The 15,386-nt window shown below is 43.7% G+C and overlaps 1 protein-coding gene across 8 annotated transcripts in view; it reads left to right on the forward strand.

The window, feature by feature from the left end:
- PAQR8 (progestin and adipoQ receptor family member 8) overlaps window positions 1–13,733 on the forward strand; it is a 150,809-nt gene extending 137,076 nt beyond the window's left edge. For all 8 annotated transcript variants that reach the window (XM_062186254.1, XM_062186253.1, XM_062186256.1 and 5 more), the window contains one exon: window positions 9,005–13,733. In XM_062186254.1, the coding sequence (XP_062042238.1) occupies window positions 9,005–10,125 (1,121 nt within the window). In that variant the 3' untranslated portion in view covers window positions 10,126–13,733. The remainder of the gene's footprint in view (window positions 1–9,004) is intronic.
- Window positions 13,734–15,386: the final 1,653 nt, after the last annotated feature.

The raw sequence follows: 15,386 nt of genomic DNA on the forward strand, positions 1-15,386 counted from the left end.
ATTTCCAGTTAAAAAACAAAACTTTTTTTTTTTTTTTTCATTTTATTTGAAAAGTAGAGAGACACGGAGAGAGAGATCTTCCAATCTGCTATGCACTTTCCAAGTGCCCACAGCAGCCCATACTGGACCAGACTAAAGCTAGGAGCCTGGAGTTCAACCTCCATTTCCCAAGTTGATGGCAGGGACCTGAGTACTTAAACCATCTTTTGTTGCATTCCAGTGCATTAGCAGAGAGCTGGATCAGCAGCTGAGGAGCCTGGACTCAAACTAGGCACTCTGATTCAGGCTGTGGTCACTCCCAAGTGGCAACTTAACTACTTCCCCAAGTGCCTCCCTCAGATTGCCATTTTAACTATGCCCTGAAGTGGTCTGGAGAACGAAGTGAGAGTAGTGATGTGAAGCAAGGAGGATGTGAGGAAGAAAAATGAGTAATGAGGGTCAGGTTGAGACACCTCTTGGGATGCCCATTGGAAAACCTGGGTTCAAGTCCTGGCTCGGCTCCTGATTCCAGCATTCTTGTTCACGTGTACCTTGGGAGTTAGTGGTTTGGACTCAAGTGATTAGGTTCCTGCTGCCCACATAGGAGATCTAGATTGAGTTCTGGGCTCCTGGTTTCAGCCTGGCCGAGCCCCCACCACCCAACTGTGGTGTGCATATTAGGAGTGAACCAGAGGATGGGAGATCAGTCTGTCTCTCTCTTTCAAATAAAATAAATGTTAAAAAAAAATGTAAAAGGTCACAGATGAGACTGCTGCTGTCTCGATCCACAATGAGTTAATCTTTAAAACCTGAATTAAAAGAGAGCAGTAGAACTGGAAAAGCCAAATGGATTCCAGAAATGTTCAGATAAAATTAGCAGACCTCCTTGTCCTGACTGTCCATGAATAACTTAATACTTTATCCCTTTTAGTATTTTTTTGTTTGTTCTACTTAATACGATTAGTTGAACTCTTTAATTAACACACAATTATTCTTAGGTGTTTAAATTTAACTGAAAAGTGATCCCTGTCAAATATGAGAGTGGGAATAAGAGAGGGAGGAGATGTGCAGTTTGGCACATGCTCAAGCTGACTTGCCCCAAATGGTAGAGTTAGAAACGTGCCAGAGGATTCCAATTCATTCACATCAAGGTGGCATGTACCAATGCCATCTCACTAGTCAGAGTGATCAGTTTCAGTTCACAATTGATCATAATGATAGGTCTAAGAGTCAAAGGAATCACATAAACAAGACTAGTGTCTGCTAATACTAACTGATAGAACAAAAAATGGAGAGAACTATCCAACATGGGAAGCAGGATACACAGCAGACTCCTAGAATGGCAGATGTCCTAAACAGCACTCTGGCCTCAGAATCAGCCCTTTCAGCATTCGGATCTGGCTAAAAAGCCCATGAGAGTATTTTAGGCATGGAAAGCCAAGACACTCTGGCAAAAAAAAAAAAAAAAGAAAGAAACAACACCAACACCAAAAACCTAAATGAAAGATCTGTGAGATCTCAGAGGAAAGAATGGGCCATCAAAGAAGGAGGTACCTTCCTTTCTCTGAAGGGAGGAGAGAACTTCCACTTTGACTATGACTATGTCTAAATAAGATCGGAGTTGGCAAACTCAAAAGGCTCCCATAGCCTTGGAAACTCATGATAAGAGCCTCGGGTGATTACTGATGCCATAAACAAGAGTGTCAATTGTTAAATAAACAACAGGAGTGCACTTACTCCTCATGTAGGATCTCTGTCCTTAATGTGTTCTACAATGTGAATTAATGCTATAACTAGTACTCAAATAGTACTTTACACTTTGTGTTTCTGTGTGGCTGCACACTGTTGAAATCTTTACTTAATATATACTAAATTGGGCCAGCGCCACGCCTCACTTGGCTAATCCTCTGCCTGCGGTGCCAGCACCCCAGATAATAGTCCTGGTTGGGGCGCCGGATTCTGTCCTGGCTGCTCCTCTTCCAATCCAGCTCTTTGCTGCGGCCAGGGAGTGCAGTGGAGGATGGCCCAAGTTCTTGGGCCCTGCACCCGCATGGGAGACTGGGTGGAAGTACCCAGCTCCTGGCTTTGGATCGGCACAGTGCACCGGCCGTAGCAGCCATTTGGGGGGTGAACCAACGGAAAAGGGAGACCTTTCACTCTCTCTCTCAAACTGTCTAACTCTGCCTGTCAAAAAATATATATATACACTAAATTGATCTTCTGTATATAAAGATAATTGAAAATGAATCTTGATGTGAATGGGATGGGAGAGGGAGCAGGAGATGGGAGGGTTCTGGGAGGGAGGGAAGTTATGGGGAGGAAAAAGCCACTGTAATCCAAAAGCTGTACTTTGGAAATTTATATTTATTAAATAAAAGTTAAAAAAAATTAGCAGGCATCGATGGCTACATAGATGTAGGGGAAGGGTCAAGTCTAGGCTGAAAGAGATGTTTGAAGATGTTGAGTTTGAGGTGACAGTGGGACATTCCATTGGACACATCTACTGCCACTGGATATTTGAATCCAATCTCGGGAACAATTTGGCTGAAGGCGTATTTAGGAATCATGTGATACAGGTGCTAGCAAAAGCTAAGGGCCTAGGGAAGTGCTGTGTAAAGGGTACCATGGACACTGAGAGAAGGCAGATGGTGAAACCCTCAGAACACAACTGACATGAAGGGTGGGAAGAGACAGTCAAGGTGGGGCTGGGGAGGGTGGTCTCACTTAAGCAGAGAGGAAGCATCAATCAGCAGTGGGAATCCTGCAGAGCTCAGGGCAGGTAAACACTGAAACAAGCTGAAAGACTTGGAGCAGGGAAATGACTCCCATCTTCCCTTCTGTAGCATCAAACCTAACCTTCCGTTTAAAAAATATATATATTTATTTATTTGAAAGGCAGAGTTACAGGGAAACAAAGGCAGAGAGAGAGAGAGTCTTCCACCTGCTGGTTCACTCCCCAGATGGCTGTAACATTGGAGCTGTGCTGAAGCCAGGAGCCAGGAGCTTCCTCCAGGTCTCCCACGTGGGTGCAGGGGCCCAAGGACTTGGGCCATCTTCCACTGCTTTCCCAGGCCATAGCAGAGAGCTGGATTGGAAGTGGAAGCAGCCAGGACTTGAACCAGCGCCCATATGCGATGCTGGAACTGCAGGCAGCAGCTTTACCCACTATGCCGCAGTGCCGGCCCCACTACTGTTCTTACCTACTCCCTTCCTCATTACTCCCCCAAAAGCCGCTCTGTTCATGGAACCACCATGAAGACACGCCATGTCTGTGTTCATATTTTGTCCCTTTACTGGAATGTCTAAGCTCTATCCAGGCTTCTAGGCCTAACACCAGCCCATTTTCTATATGGCTCTCTCAGCGTGCCTCTGATCATGCTCTGTAGAGACCTGTTTGCGTTTCACTCTACTGTGCTATCTGGTGGGGCAGGTGGTTGATTCATGAAGCCGGACTCTTCTTGTAAGCTTCTTACGGGAAGTAGTTTTATTCTCTGTGGCCTTTGGAGCCTGGAATAGTACTGAGAAGGTAATGCTTGCTCTGAAAATGCTTTGTGGTTGATCAGATTATTAAGATTTGAGCTTATCCAGTCCCTCTTTATAAGAATCCTCATGAACTGCATAATTTAAATTTCACGTATCCAGAAGTTGGATAACCCTGAGCAAAGGAGACCATTCCAAGGTAGCATCTTGGTCATCTGATAACATCACTTGTGTGGGAGTACATGGGAAATAGAAGCTAGTAGGCAGGGATCCTTACTCAGAGCAGCTACCCAGGGAATGCTGGGAGGTGTGTGCCTCCATCAACATCATGATGCCAATATGTGATTTTCTGCACAATATGCTCATTTGAAACCTTTTTTAAAAAAAAAAAAGATTTATTTACTTATTTGAAAGCTAGAGTTACAGAGGTAGAGGGAGGGACACAGAGAGATCTTCTATCTGTTGGTTCACTCCCTAAATGGCTACAACAGCCTGGGCTGAGCCAGGCTGAAGCCAGGAGCCTGGAACTCCATCCAGACCTCCCTGGCTGGCAGCAGGGATCAAAGCATCTGGGCTATCTTCTGCTGCTTTCCTTGATACATTAGCAGGGAACTGAATTGGAAATGGGGCAGCCGGGACTTGAAACAGCTCTCATGTGGAATGCTGGCGTTGCAAGCAGCAGCTTAACCTGCTGCACCACAACGCTGGCCCCTGAAGCCTATTTCTGGAAGCTATGCACACTCTGGCTTGAAGAAAATGAGGCCTAATAGGGTAGTCAGATTCCACTAGACAGTGACTTCTGAAGTTCATGATCATAAAGAAATTATAATTCATTACCAACGCTGTGTCTGTGTTGGTTGCTATCAAAGGGATAATTTCATGCAAGGGGAAGAGGCTGCTAAGGAAAGGACAAATAACCTCTTTCTTTTTTTAAGATTTATTTATTTGAAAGAGTTACACAGAGAGAGAAGGAGAGGTGAAGAGAGAGAGAGAGGTCTTCCATCCGCTCGTTCATTCCCCAGTTGGCCGCAACGGCCTGAGCTGCACCAATCTGGAGCCAGGAGCCAGTTTTTTCCGGGTCTCCCACATGGGTACAGGGGCCCAAGGACTTGGGCCATCTTCTATTGCTTTCCCAGGCCATAGCAGAGAGCTGGATCGGGAGTGGAGCAGCCAGGAGTCGAAACGGTGCCCATATGGGATGCCAGCACTGCAGGCAGCAGCTTTACCTGCTACACCACAGCGCCGGCCCCAATAACCTCTTTCTGACCACAAGTTTAGACTTATTCATGACCCTACACTGGCAAAGGGAATTTAAATCCTTTTCACCCAGATAGAGGACTTAAAGCTTTGCAACACCCTCATTGCTGAGGGAGATGAGAAATCATACTCAGAGTTGGAAGCCATGATGTTTGTGCCCCTGGAATGTGAGTACTGGGTTATTACACACTCCAGAGGATGGAGATATTAAGGAACCTCTGAGGCTGGTGTGGCTGCATTTTAAAGATCTCATTTATAAGGGAAATGATGATTCTGCCAAATATTTTTTCCCATGTACCCTTTCCTTTGAAAGATAACATCCTCTTGGTCTTATATCTCTGCTTCTTAGTTCTATAAACCTCTTCCCAGCTCATTTTCCCTGAAAGTGAAGTAGAAATAACTTTTTGAAAAGGACTTGTCAACATAAAGCCATAGGGAAGGTTGATGGTAGGAGGACTCAGGGAGCTGTCATGGACACAGCTTTGTAGTCATGGTTATCTGGAGACCAGCAGTCCTATGTTCTTTCTTTTCTCCTTCAGAACATTTAGATGCAAATTACTTCTCAGGTCTGAATTGTACTCCAACCCAACCATTAAACAACTAAACCTCAAAGTTTTAATCTTTAGAAATTCAACTGAGTCTTTTTTTTAATAAGAATCTGCTATGAGACCCCTATTTTGAGGGATAGAAAGATAAGTAGGAATTGTGCAGTTATGCAGCAGGTGATTTCAAAAAGTTTGTATAAGATAGGATTAGAAGGTAGGTTGATTTTGGTACAAAGAAAGTTTGAAATCCAGGCGTAATTTCTTCATAATACACTTTCTCCATGAACTTTTTAAAGAACCTTCCCTCTGTTTAACTCTGGATGCCAAATTTTCTTAGATTGGGGGCAAGCATTTGGCACAGTGGTTAAGACATTCCTCGGGATGTTTGTTTTCCAGATGTAAGTGATTGGGTTTGAGTCCTGGCTCTATTTCCAATTCCAGTTTCCTGTTAATGCACACCCAAGATGGCAACAGGTGATGGCTCCAGTACTTGGATCCCTGCCACCCACATGGGACACCAACTCAGACTGAGTTTCAGGCTCTTTGCTTTGGCCTGGTCCAGCCCCAGTGTTTGTGGGTATATGAGAAGTGAGCCAGTGGATAAAAGATCTGTCTCTTTTTGTCTCTCTGCCTTTTTTTTTTTTTTTTTTTTTAAGAATTGCATCCAAAGTTGATGGAAATACCCTTTCTCTTAGCATGCAGATGGAGCCTCCTGGGAAGCTTCTCCAGATATTCCTTCTTCTACAGCTTCATGGCCCCAGTGGTTCACCTCAACTTCTCCCAACAGTAAAATCAGATGGATAACTTCATCTGATTTCCCACTCAGCTTAACAGGAAATAGAAACCTGTATCTAAAAAATTAGAGCACTTTAATTCCTCATAGCTCCAACAAGCCCAGCCCTCACCCCACCCCCACCCCATTATATGTTGCTAACAACAACAGGACAGCTTGAAAAATCATCTCATATCCCTGGCACATTCCTGCAGTTCATCCACCAACTCCCAGGCACTCGGATCCCTCTGCTGGCTAACAGTGGAAACACTGCATAGCTTTTGCTTTCCTTCTTTTTTTCTTTGTTTTTAAATGACTTAAGGAGTTTTTTAAACTACAGCTCATTTATATATTTGAGAAGCAGAAAAACAGACAAGACAGAGATTTCGTCTGCTGGTTCACTATCCAAGTGCCCACAACAGCCATGGTTGGGCCAAGGCTGAAGCTAGGAGTTGGGTACTCAACATTGGTGGGTGGCAGGAACCCAATTACTTGAGTCACCACTGCTGCTTTGTAGGGTCTGCATCAACTGGAAACTGGAGTCTAGAGCCAGAGCTGGAAATGGAACCCACATATACTGCTGTGGGACATGGGACTCTTAACCATGAGGCTAAATACCTGCCCCCCAAAGTTAGGGTATTCTGGTGATCATTTTCTTTCTCTTTCCCATGCTCCCTCCCTGTGTTTCTCTTTCTATCTGATTCTTCAATCTATGATACATTTCTAGTGATGTCTTTTATTCCTATAATAAGCACTAGTTCATAGCCTGTTCCTGGTAGGAGACAGTTTTTGGTCTGTTCAGAGAGTTCTGGCTAAATGAATGTGTCAGTGCAGGGTTACAGACTCTGCCATAGAAGTAGGCACAAGATGCAGCATGGGCATTAGTCTCTCCACTCATGAATCATTACTGTGTCTCACATCAGTGATAGTTGTAATAATGGCAAGTGTCTTTGAAGACTTAGAACCAAGCACTTTGTTAAATATTTTCCAGCATTATGTCATAGTTCTTACATCAGCATTATAAGGCAGTTCCTCTGTCATTAACAGATGACAAAGCTTAGGCTGGAGTTATGTGACTCATTAATAGGGCTCAGGACTGGAGCTCAGGTCTCTCTGGCATCAGTGTCACATTATGAACTTCTCTAGTGTGACCTAGAGTTCTGAGCTATGGGAGCCCATATTTGGCAAAAGTTACTTGACCTCGCTGCCTCATGGATGTCTCTTACCTCTTTTTTCTTCTCTCGAGAATTCTAGCTTTTCCTTCAAGAATCAGTTCAGGGGCCACTTGGAAAGGCCTGCTTCCACCTTCTGTTTCAGTTGTGTTCGCAGGGCCTTTGTGAACTGGTGCTAGACTCTAAGGAGCACTTAATACATGTTTTTGTCAGGATTTTCCTACTTGTCTGTCTCCCCAGTAGACTGACATACTTGAAGGCAGGGAATCCATTTAATCAGACTTTGTATCCCTTGTATCCAGTATCTAGAACAGAGTCCAGATTATAATAATAAAAATTACAGAAATACTTAACATTTACTGAGCATCTATCCCAGGCTGTGAAGAGTGTTAAGTACTTCCACTTTCAGTCTTTCATTTAACCATTACAACAACCCATACAATATGTAAAATTATTATCTCGTTCCATTTTATGGATGAAAAAACTGAGGCTTAGGGAGTCCTATAACTTGCCCAGCATCACCTTATAAGTGGCAGAACCAGGGCTTAATTCCAGGTCTCCCTGAACTTCTTTCACATTAATTTCTGTGCCCTACATTTTTTACTGGAATTTTTCCCTTCTTTCAAAATTAGGAAGTGTAAGTCAGAAAACTTCATTTTATTCACTAAAATTAATAGCTAAGTATTCTGAGCAGCATTTGCTACATCTCTACTGGTTCTACCTGCAATGCTGGCATCCCATATGCGCACCAGTTCAAATCCTGGCTGCTACATTTCTGATCTAGCTCCCCGCTAATGAGCATAGGAAAGCAGTGAAAGATGGCCCAAGTGCTTGGGCCCTTGCACAAACATAAGAAACCCTGATGGGGTTAAAGTACCCTGGCTTTGGCCTGGCCCAGCCCTGGCTGTTGGCAGCTATTTGGGGAGTGGACCAGCAGATGGAAGGTATCTCTCTTTAACTCTGCCTTTGAAATAAATAAATCCTTAAAAGAAGGTGACTGTAGATATGCTCAAAATCTATTCATTTACCCAGTAACTTCACATGAAAATTTGCAGCAATTTTGTGTTTTATGAAATAATTGATATGCTCAACTTTGCCTGGAAATTCCAATTGTAAATTAAGCATTTCTGACACCTGAAACTCATTGAGTACAGATTTATTTACCCAGGAGAGGAAAATCCTAAAGTACTTACCTTCAAATAATATACTTAAAAAAAAAAAAATCTTTACAATTAATGTTAGGAATTTAGGTCATGTGTTACTTTTAACTGTTAATGAAATCCCAGAATATGCCTTGATTTTTACCAGCCTAATTGATGACTGATTTTCCCATCTTTTTAATTTGTGGTTCAGTTGGTTACCTCAGACTTTCAGGTTTTCAGTGAAACTAGTGAACAATTTAAGATTAGAAGGGTACTGCAGAAATACAGGCTATCATCAGTAATATCAACACTTACTATTTCACACTATTAGAGCCTGTCTGATGATTACATTTTGATAACCTCAAAGCCTTGAGGTAACCTTCCAGATGTTACTCAATCTTGTTTATCATTTAGTGTTAGGGGCTAACAGTCACATCTTACAAGATGACACAGAATCAGAGTGGTGGGGCAGTAAGGGATCCTGGTCCAACTCCATCATTTCACAGATGGAGAAAGGTACTCAGGCCGTCTGCAGTTACCGCCTTTCTCCACAGCACTAGAAAGCCATCTTCCAATATCAAAAGCTGTAGTCCCCGGCATACTTAGCTACGTTCACGCCTCACTCTGGCTTTGCCAATCTTCCTTTATTTTCCTCAGGTTGCACCTCCAACCTACTGTGTTGTGTGGAAGGCGATTCCCTCCAGGCCCCCGCCATGACGACCGCCATCCTGGAGCGCCTGAGCACCCTGTCCGTGAGCGGGCAGCAGCTGCGCCGCCTGCCCAAGATCTTGGAGGATGGCCTTCCCAAGATGCCTTGCACCGTGCCGGAGACGGACGTGCCCCAGCTCTTCCGGGAGCCTTACATCCGCACCGGATACCGCCCCACGGGGCATGAGTGGCGCTACTACTTCTTCAGCCTCTTTCAGAAACACAACGAGGTGGTCAACGTCTGGACCCACTTGCTGGCGGCCCTGGCCGTCCTCTTGCGATTCTGGGCCTTTGCGGAGGCCGAGGCCTTGCTGTGGGCCTCTCCTCACTCCCTGCCCCTGCTCCTCTTTATCCTGTCCTCAATCACTTACCTCACCTGCAGCCTTCTGGCCCACCTGCTGCAGTCCAAGTCGGAGCTCTCCCACTACACGTTCTACTTTGTGGACTATGTTGGCGTGAGCGTTTACCAGTACGGCAGTGCCTTGGCCCACTTCTTCTACAGCTCGGACCAGGCCTGGTATGAGCGGTTCTGGCTTTTCTTCTTGCCTGCAGCTGCCTTTTGCGGCTGGTTATCTTGTGCTGGTTGTTGTTATGCCAAGTATCGTTACCGGAGGCCTTATCCTGTCATGAGGAAGATCTGTCAGGTGGTGCCAGCTGGACTCGCCTTCATCCTAGACATCAGCCCCGTGGCACACCGTGTGGCGATTTGCCACCTGGCTGGCTGCCAGGAACAGGCAGCCTGGTACCACACCCTCCAGATCCTCTTCTTCCTGGTCAGCGCCTACTTCTTCTCCTGCCCGGTGCCCGAGAAGTACTTTCCCGGTGCCTGTGACATTGTAGGCCACGGGCATCAGATCTTCCATGCCTTTCTGTCTGTCTGCACGCTGTCCCAGCTGGAGGCCATCCTCCTGGATTACCAGGGGCGCCAGGAGATCTTCCTGCAGCGCCACGGTCCCCTGTCCGTCTACATGGCCTGCCTCTCCTTTTTCTTTTTGGCAGCCTGCAGTGCTGCCACCGCAGCCCTCCTGAGGCACAAAGTCAAGACAAGACTGACCAAGAAAGATACCTGAGGCTTGTCTGTGTGGCAAAGTGTGGAGGAGGCCCATGGTGATTCGGTACAATAGAAATTGACTTTTTATTTTTTAAAGATTGGTTTTTGAATTAATGAGTGTTTCCAAGGATATTCCATGGCTCCATGATTTGAATGCCAAAAGATTCAAGAGTTTTGTTATTGTTAAGGAAAAGGAGTATTACTTTTTCTGCTGGGTTATAACCTTACAAGGAAGGGAAGGGATCTTGGCCAAGATTAATGGGACGCTGAATTAAGGAGAACCATCTTCATGCCTGAAAATTTTGCAGAATCTTGAATGTGGTTTCCAGAGGCGAGGCCCAGAGTTGAATACATAATAAAATTGGACTGGAAAGTCCATAGGTGGTAGGTCCTCACCCTATTGGAATGGCCATCCTACTGTACCAGTCTTTGGCTGTTGAATAGATTGTCCCAAGGATCGTTTTACATTTGGACTTCAGATTGTCTAAGGTGGAAAAGTCAGAAACTTCAAGATGAAGATGAAGCCATTAGACATAATGAATTAGTTCATCTGATTCCTGGTCCCCTCCTTGCTGCTTGTCCACTGGAAAATTGGTTCTTTTTACAGGACAACTGTCTGCCTGTTTTGTTGGAAGTGCTGTTTACTCCCACCCCTTCTTTGCCTGATAACATAAAAAATTACAAATAAGTTATACTTCCAGGAAATACTTGGAGCCATGTAGGGATTCAGGAAGCTTATTCTCATATATTACTAATGTTCGTGGTACTAGAAAATACAGTGCCAAGAGCCACCAGGAGGCCTAACCAAGGAGAATGAATACTGTTTGGTGTCATGGGACTCTTCTGTTTTATACCTGTGGGCCGCAGGACTAATGAGCGATATTAAGGCTGCCCTACAGAACAGGGTATCCAGGAGGTGCATTGGAGACATTTCTTCAGATTTGACTAGCATGTTTAAAAAGCCTTTGGCGGAGTACATTAGTTCCAAGGGTCCCTCTAGGGATCTACTTATTTCAAGAGGTACCCAAGGTCCACCCTCCCACATAATGCTGCCCTATGAAGAAACCACATAACTGCCCCAGTTCAGGGACCTCAGGCAAGCAGTTCTGCCTCAGCTTAGAACAGAACTCTGAAACCAATTAAGTCCTAGGACAGACAAGCCTGTGTATTCACTGCGAATTGGTCCCTGAAGTCTCCTTTGGGTGAGAATGTGTGAACCAGATACCCTGTAGCTGAAATGCTCTGATTAGAATGTTGCTGCTCAACATCTTTTGTGATAGGTGGTGCTTGCCGTTGATGTGTTCTGGCCATGCAGCTCTCTCTGAGGAATGACTTCTGTGCTAATCCAGTGAAGGAGACTGTGCCAAAAGAATGGCTGGAAAGACTCCTCAGAGACTGCTTCCTATCAGTATAAGGCCCCTTATTTACTAAAAAGGAAAGTGGTTTAACTCCAGTTTGATGAACTTACTGTTACTAGGTTACAATTTCTTGCTTCAAATTTTCGTTTCCTACTTTTCTGTGAGAGATTTGTGGGTTTTGTGCCTTATACATGGAAATGTATGAACACTTAATGTATGTGCACGTGAGGTTTTGTTTCGAGTTATTGAGGTAAGAAAATAATACATTGCTGTCCAGCCAGTGAATGAAGTTTCAGGAAGCTAGACTTGCTTATCAATCAAAAGACTGTTAATCTGTGTTTTGTCCAAAAAAAGAAAAAAAAATTGCAACTCAAGCTATCATATAATCTTTATATCAAGAAAGTTAGGCCGGCGCCGTGGCTCAACAGGCTAATCCTCCGCCTTGCGGTGCCGGCACACCGGGTTCTAGTCCCGGTTGGGGCACCGATCCTGTCCCGGTTGCCTCTCTTCCAGGCCAGCTCTCTGCTGTGGCTAGGGAGTGCAGTGGAGGATGGCCCAAGTCCTTGGGTCCTGCACCCCATGGGAGACCAGGAGAAGCACCTGGCTCCTGCCATCAGATCAGCGCGGTGCGCCGGCCGCAGTGTGCTACCGCGGCGGCCATTGGAGGGTGAACCAACGGCAAAAAGGAAGACCTTTCTCTCTGTCTCTCTCTCTCACTGTCCACTCTGCCTGTCAAAAAAAAAAAAAAAAAAAGAAAAGAAAAGAAAGTTTATGTCTTGTCAGCTACATTGTTTTCCAAATGGATTTCTCTTGTTAATCCTCAAGTATGTGAATTTCTGTGCTACCCAAGTGTCTTACACAAGCTTCGGGTGTCTAGCCAAACTCACAGTAAATCAAAATAGCAAAATTGAACTGGGTGGAACCAAACAATGGAATGGGGAAATTGTGCAAGCACATTGCAAGTGGAGGGTCAATTAAGATAGGAACTACAAAGTGTTTTAAATTTTCATTATTATAGATTATTAAAAGGTTATTCTTTTAAAAGTTAGAGGGAGAATTAAAGGAAAGAGAAAAAGAGGAAGGTATGAATCAAACTCTCTGGTGTTATTGGTAGGCATAGATTTTTCAGGCCAAATCTAGGCGCCTTTTTTTTTTTTTAAGAATAAGAGATACAGTAGTGATCCTCAAATACATCTACAGACCAATGCCAGTCTGTACATATTAATGGCCTGTGGTATGATAACTGCAGAAAGTTACTAAACTTTGAGATAATTGCTACATAATTTTTATTTTAATTTACACAATATTGGCCCACAAGTAATCTGAAATTTTAAAATAGCTTTTTGTTTAAAAAAAAAAAAGATTTCAGAGGTGTAGCATTGAGGTAAGGGACTATAATGTGCTTTCAAAATACCAGTATCATTAGAACTACATCAACACAGGAAATACAGATGTGTTTAAGTACTCGGATTTCTGAGGAGTTAAACACTCTTTTTAAAGCATTATCATTAAAATGAGTATACTAGTAAGGAACAAGCCTAGTTAGTTTAAAAAGCTTAATTAGGAATTTGATAACAGAGATTGTTGTCTCACTCTTAACATAGCCCCTCCAACAGTTGACATCTACTGGAAATTCTGCTGGTTGTCTCTTCCTCTCTGTCTTTTAATTAAGATTTTCAAACTTTAAAAAGTGTAAATTCCTCTGGAAAAATAGTAAACTATCAGTCATTTACATTTTAATGTGAATAAGAATTCAGATTTGTTTGAAGCCCTACTCAAGATAACAGGGGAATAGTGGGACATAGCAAACTAGTTACACAGTTGCCTGTTTCCCTCATGCCTAATTCTTCCTACTTGTATTTACTAATGAGCTAATGTTAATGTTCTTAAGATGTTAGGATTTCATGTCCAATTTTGACTGAAACTATCTCACTCAATGACCATATTCTCAAGTCATCTACTGGAAGTTTGAAATAATAGGAGTATAGAGCAATGGAATGAAGATAGTTTATTCCTGCCTCTGTGGCCCACCTGTTCACAAACTGTATCTGAATGCTTGAAAACTTTAGCTTCTTTGGTTACTGCACTGAAGTTTCAAACGGATCCTCCAAATGATTTTCAGGTCTTACCCAAAGAGGACACAGCCATTGTCTATCTATTAATTGTATTGGTCTTGTGTTTTGCTTGATTGCTTGACAAAGAAAAAAGTGGAACTATTTTCTGTCTATATAAATCTATTCACACAAATAACCATTAAACTGATTTTGTATACGGATTGTTATAGTGTCAATAATTTAAATAAACAGCTCCCTTTTTAAAAGATTTATTTTATTTATTTGAAAGGCAGAGTTACAGAGAGGGAAAGACAGAGACAGAGGTCTTCTGTCCTCTGGGTCACTCCCCAAATGGCCGCAATGGCCAAGACCATGCTAGGCTGAAACCAGGAGCCAGGAGCTTCCTCCAGGTCTCCCATGTGGGTACAGGGGCCCAAGAACCTAGGCAAACTTCTGCTCCTTTCCCAGGCCATTAACAGGGAGCTGAATCAAGTGGAGCAGCCGGGACTCGAGCACCTATATAGGATGCTGGCGCTGAAGGCAGTAGTTTAACCTGTGCCACAATACTGTCCCCACCCCTGTTTTTTTTGACAAGTCTCTTGCCAAGAGCTATCTTAACAAGCCCCATGCTAAAGAAAGGTTTTATTTAGAAAACACTGCCAGGAGAATATTGCCAGGAGATATTCATTTATCTGGAAGTAAAAATATACTTCCATACAGAGACCCCCCAAAACATAAAATTCACACACAAACACAAACACACACCCCTAATCCCCACTTAGGACAAACTGCCCCCATAAAAGATATGGAGTTGGTTTCTCTGGGGATTTTTTTTAAGATTTATTTATTTATTTGAAAGGCAAAATTAGAAAGAGAGGTCTTCCATCTACTGGTTCACTCCCCCAAACAGCTGCAATGGCCAGGGCTGGGCTGGTCTGAAACCAAGAGCCAGGAGCTCCTTTTGGGTCTTCCACATGGGTGCAGGGGCCCAAGCAGCTGGGCCTTCTGCTGCTGCTTTCCCAGGTGCATTGGCAGGAAACTGGATTGGGAATGAAGCAGCCAGTATTTGAAGTGCTTTACTCTGTACACCACAGTGCTGGACCTCTCTGGGGATTTTAATCTAATTGAATAAATTTGTGGAATTTAGTGTTAAAGATTTCAAAATTTTGCATTGATAGACTACATTTTCTTAAGTCTAAACATTATGAATTCTTTTTGCTTGTTCTTTAAAGATTTATTTATTTGAAAGGCAGAGTTACCAAGAGGCAGAGAGAGAATGGGTGAGAGAGAGAGAGAGAGAGGGAGAGAGAGGTCTTCCATCCGCTGATTCACTCCCCAAAATGGCTGCAATGCTGGAGCTTGGCTGATCCAAAGCCAGGAGCCTGGAGCTTCTTCCAGGTCTCCCACACGGGTGAGGAGCCCAAGTATTTTGGCCATCTTCCACTGCTTTCCCAGGCGCATTAGCAGGGAGCTGGATCTGAAGTGGAGCAGCCAGGAATTGAACCAGTGCCCATATGGGATGCCAGCACTGCAGGCAGCAGCTTTATCCTATATGCCATAGCATTGGCCCCTAAACATTATGAACTCTATAGTTCTACAATATGTCAGATAATACAATGTACATACTATGAAATGTGGCATATATCCAACCAAATAATTTTGTAGCCCTCAGGATTGGATTTAAATAGCTATGTAAAATATGATCCTCTATGTTACCGCAGCTTCAGGGCACTATCACAATAACAATTTTTTAAAAAGGTAGAATTTCTAGGGCTAAAGGCTCCAACTGGTAGAATTATGGATGTCCTTCTTGTCCAAACACTTAATCATCAGCATATGCAGTTTGCAAACGCTTCTGATGTCACTGG

The sequence above is a fragment of the Lepus europaeus genome, chromosome 3 (assembly GCF_033115175.1).
Source record: "Lepus europaeus isolate LE1 chromosome 3, mLepTim1.pri, whole genome shotgun sequence".
Classification (NCBI taxonomy): Eukaryota; Metazoa; Chordata; class Mammalia; order Lagomorpha; family Leporidae; genus Lepus; species Lepus europaeus.